At 51.8% G+C, this 4,415-nt stretch overlaps 1 protein-coding gene across 1 annotated transcript in view; it reads left to right on the top strand.

Annotated features, from left to right (window-relative positions):
- Window positions 1-217: 217 nt before the first annotated feature.
- The window catches only part of URB1 (URB1 ribosome biogenesis homolog), an 85,910-nt gene continuing 81,712 nt past the window's right edge, over window positions 218-4,415 (top strand). The window contains exons 1-4 of the mRNA XM_023741298.1: window positions 218-415; window positions 1,605-1,744; window positions 2,297-2,448; window positions 3,600-3,732. Of these exons, the coding sequence (XP_023597066.1) occupies window positions 259-415; window positions 1,605-1,744; window positions 2,297-2,448; window positions 3,600-3,732 (582 nt within the window). The 5' untranslated portion in view covers window positions 218-258. The remainder of the gene's footprint in view (window positions 416-1,604; window positions 1,745-2,296; window positions 2,449-3,599; window positions 3,733-4,415) is intronic.

Below are 4,415 nucleotides of genomic sequence, written 5' to 3'. Positions count from 1 at the left end.
AGAGACCCACAGGCCTCTCGCACAGCCAAGACCAACTCGGGGACCGCCCGCACCCACCTCCCCGACTCTCCGCCCCGCCCCTTCCGCCTACGTAACCTCTCGAGGTCCCGCCGCTTTAGGAAGCCCCGCCCCTTCCGGAAGCTCCGCCCTTTCCTGCCCAGGCGTGGGCCAGAGACGCGCATCGGCTTCCGGCACGTGTCTTCTCGGCTGGTGCTCACGGGTGTGTGGTTTCCGTGGCGCCCCGGTCCCCTCTCGGCCATGGGGGTCCCCAAGAGGACGGTCCCCAAGAGGAAGGCCCCGGACGGCCACAACGGCGCGGCCTACCCCGCGGGCGCAGCCAAGCGGGCCCGCGCTGACGAGCTCACCGGCGTGCAGTTCAAGACTCAGCTGAGGGACTCGCAGGACGCGGGCCCAGGTGAGTGCCGGGTCGCGGCTGGCGAGGTGCACTCGCTTCGGAAGGGGGTCTCCCGGCCTCGATCTGCGTAGCGTTTGCGTGCTAGACAAAACCCCTCCTCTTTGCAGCTTTTGCGGCACTGAGGGTCAGAGCCGGAGTCCCTGCCCTGAGCTGTTGACAACAGCGAGGGAGGACCGCGACTAGCTTGTTTGTGACGGTTTCGTGCGACTTCACGTTTCCCTTGCTTGGGCAGCATTCCTCAGCTGGTTTAAAATCTCTTTATTGGATTTGTCGGGAAGTAGATGAAGGGTACTCATTTCCACAACGAATGTTGATTGGGTTCACTACCGTGAGTCAGCCCTGGACTGTTCGTTTAGGCGGTTTGCTACTGTTTGGGTTGTCTGCGTTGACCCTCCAACGCGCACACTCATTCGGCAACGCGTGACAAGCCGCCAAAAACCAGCACGAGGACCTGTCAGTTGACCAAGACTGGACCAGTGACTGATGGGGAGCAGACTCTCTAGTTTAGTTTCACTGTTTGGAAAAGTGTACATCCTTCACAACTCCTTGTAATCCCTTGGAAAGTATTCAGCTTAGGAGGATGGGAGGGAAAAAAACACAATTGGACATGAATGTGGAGACCGTGTTACTGTGCTAGAACACAGTGAGTGTTTCTCCCAGGTGAAAGAAGTTATCAGCTCCTATCAGAAAGGTCGACGCACCAGCCGAGCTCTTAACCACTGCACCACCAGCTCCAAAAGACACTCAGTAACTATTAAATGAATGAGTGTGGCTGCTGCAGGAGAAAAGTTGCATTGCAACGTGGGAAAAAATATTAGTATCTAGTGCAAGGGTTGCCGGGAGAGTTAAATGTTGTTATGTAGGTAAAGTTCCTGGTAATGTTTCATTGCCATGTTATACAGTGTCACTTGTATTGTTATTTCCAGTCTTTATCAGTGAGAGAACTGAGGCTTAGAGGGGGCATCTGGGTGAGGAATTGCTGGAGCCAGGATTCCAGCCCCTGAGTTCCGTCGGCTCCCCGTTTGCTACAGTCCTGTGCTGCCTCCATCGCTTCCTGTAGCAGCCTCTGCGGGTGGGGTGGGGGGGTGCTCACTGCCCAGGCCAGTGGGCTGCATTAGCGGACTACTGAGGAGTCACTCGCGGCCTGGAGACCATCCTTGTGAACATTCGTATGCCACTTTTCTCTCAGCCTTGGAAGCGTTCGTCTCTGCTGCCAAACAGCTCCCTCAGGAAGGGGCGTATGATGTCGTGGAAGGCTATATAAAGATCTCCGTCGAGTGTGCAGAAATCTTCCAGCTCCTGAGTGGCGAGAAGCGACCTGAAAGTGAGGTATGTTGTTCCTCACCTGGCTGATGACTAGACGGAAGTTAATGCCGCTCTTGTGTTAAGCTCGATGGTGAGAAATGGAATGTAAATTTCCAAGACATTGCAGCTTTCTACAGAAGATGACACTTTGTCCCTGAACTATAGGAACGCATTCATGACCTTTGAAAGCATTTTAGTGGAGAACACTAACTTGTTAACGTTTGGTGAATAATAACAGAAGGATCATAGATTCTTAGAATCTAAGTGAACTTGGTGTCGACATGGTTTGTTTGACCCAAAGGAAATTGTTAAAAACTTTTGCGTTACAGACTCAGAAATGCGCTGTTGTCTTCTGATTCCAAAGGAGTTGAAAATTGAGGACGTTTATGAGCCATTTGAAATCCCAGAGTTATTGCTGTAAGGCTCTGGGTCTGAATATCCCCAAAGCAGTGAAGCCTAATTGCTAATAGAATTTGCTTTTTTCATTTCATTTTGTGTAGTTGTAACTAGATTATTACATGTACAGGAAACAAAGAAATATAGTGATTCATAAGTGTTTCCATTCCGTCTTTGTAGACACTATTAATGTTTCAAGCTTTTGAGGCCATATTGTTGCGGACGGCAAGCGATCTTTCCCATTTTCATGCTGTGGGAACCAACATCGTGAAGAAGCTCCTGAATAACCACATGAAGCTCATCTGTGAGTCCCTGTATGCCTCGGGCTACAGGTGAGTCGTGTGTGCCCGCCTGTAGGCCACAGCGCCAGCCTTGGTCGGTCTGTCTGCAGCTCTCCGAGGGTGCATTTGACCTTTGCTCCTCACGGGCGCCGGGACCATGTCTCTGCCCCTCTTCCTTCCTCTGTCTTTGGCTCTTCCCCAGGATAGTCAGCTTCTCCTTCTCCCCCTCTGCCCACCCGTTCAGGACTTCCCAGAAGTGTCACCTCAGGGGACCTTTGACCATCCTGCGTCCACTGTCACTTTCTGCCCTTTCTCCTGCTAGCATTTCGAAGCAGCGTTCTGTCTGTGCATCTGTGTCTGACGTGCGGGGGCAGTGGTGGTTCGGTGGTGGAATTCTCAGCTCCCATGCTGAGAGCCAGCTTCGATTCCTGGCCAGCCAGTGCCCCTCATGTGCAGACACCACCTGTCTGTCAGTGGAGGCTTGTGTGTTGCTGTGGTGCTGAACAGGTTTCAGTGGAGCGTCCAGACTAAGACAGACCTGGAGGAAAGGCCTGGCAATCAACTTCCAAAAATCAGTCAGTGAAAACCCTTTAGATCGCTACGAAATGTTGTCTGATCCGCAGCCGATCACGAGCTTTTTGTTCCGTTGTGCGGGGGGTTGTGGCTGACTTGATGGCAGCCTGCAGCACCACAATCTGTATCTGTTTTCTGACCCTCTGTCTCCCTCCCCTAGAATGTAGGTGCACAAGGGCTGAGACCTTGACTGCCTTGTAAAGACGGGCCCTGCTATCTGCCCTGGGCCTAGAACAGGGCCTGGTAGCCCTGGGTGCTCAGTTAACCACGAGGTCTGGGTAACGGCAGAGTGGAAAGGCGCGGGAGCTCGCTCTTGGAGATGCCCATGTGACGAGGCCTTTCTCTGTCCCCCAAGCTCAGGGATGAGATTGGAGTCTCTCAGTTACGAGGATTCACTTAGAGATAAACGTCCATCTTTACACTTTGAGTTTTGTATTTGTGATCCTCCTTAGTCTCAGTTTTTTAGCTTTTTAAAAGTTTCTGTTATCTTTTTTTTAAGTTCTTTAAGGCACGTCGTGTGCCTTTCTTTTTCTGGTTTGGGGATAATGAAGTGCAGTTGCTTCATGATGAAGCAGCTTTGTGTATCCGCTGTCTCTGACCTGACAGAGATCCTCCTTGTCATTGTGCAGGTTGGCCCGAGCCTGCCTGAACCTCATGGCGGCCCTGGTGGCCCAGGGGGCTGAAGCTGCCAGGGATGTCTGCAGCCACTTTGATCTGAATAAAAAGCCCCTGTACGCCCTGGTGACCAAGCGGGATTCAAAGGTGAGGAGCCCCGAGGGTCTCGTAACCTCCCAGGTGTTGCCCTTCCCTTTGGGGGACTGTAGTGGTGTTTCTCCTCCCTCCAGCCTTGGTGTGTAGGCAGTGGGAGGCGTCTTTTTGGAGAAGGCTGTGCCTTGGAAGCCACTGGAGTCTGTGGGGAAGGTAGGCCACTCCTGGTCAGTGGTGGGGCTCCAGCACGTGGCAGAACCTCAACAGCAGGGACACCGGACGGGTTCTCTGGGACGCTCAACATCAGAGTGCCCTGTGGAACGTTCTACACTGAGTAAATGAAACATTCTCCATGTGCCTGTGGCAATGAACTTTCTAGAGTGTCTTCCGATGGATAATCCTGTTCACTTCGGAGAAAACCCCTGCAAGTCAAAGCCAGTAACTTTGTCACATTGATGCTGTGACTGCCTCCCATTCATAACTCTTGCATTGGGTGGGCCTCGGCTGTGCCAGTGAGAGATGAAGTGTGGATGGTTAACTTTCAAGAGAGCTGTTTCAAAAATAATTCTGTAGTGGCTCTAGAAATTTCTCTTGGGTTTGGCAAGATTCTTTTTTTTTAATCGTATTTCAAGTGAAGGCTTACAGAACAAATAGTTTCTCGTGAAACAGAAGTACACATATTGTTTTACGACATTGGTTAACAACCCCACAACATGTCATCCCTCTAATTTCTCAAC

The sequence above is a fragment of the Trichechus manatus genome, unplaced genomic scaffold, assembly GCF_000243295.1.
Source record: "Trichechus manatus latirostris isolate Lorelei unplaced genomic scaffold, TriManLat1.0 scaffold00177, whole genome shotgun sequence".
In the NCBI taxonomy this organism is placed as follows: Eukaryota; Metazoa; Chordata; class Mammalia; order Sirenia; family Trichechidae; genus Trichechus; species Trichechus manatus.
Note: the sequence above shows the minus strand (reverse complement) of the source record. Positions and strands in the feature narration are given on the sequence as shown.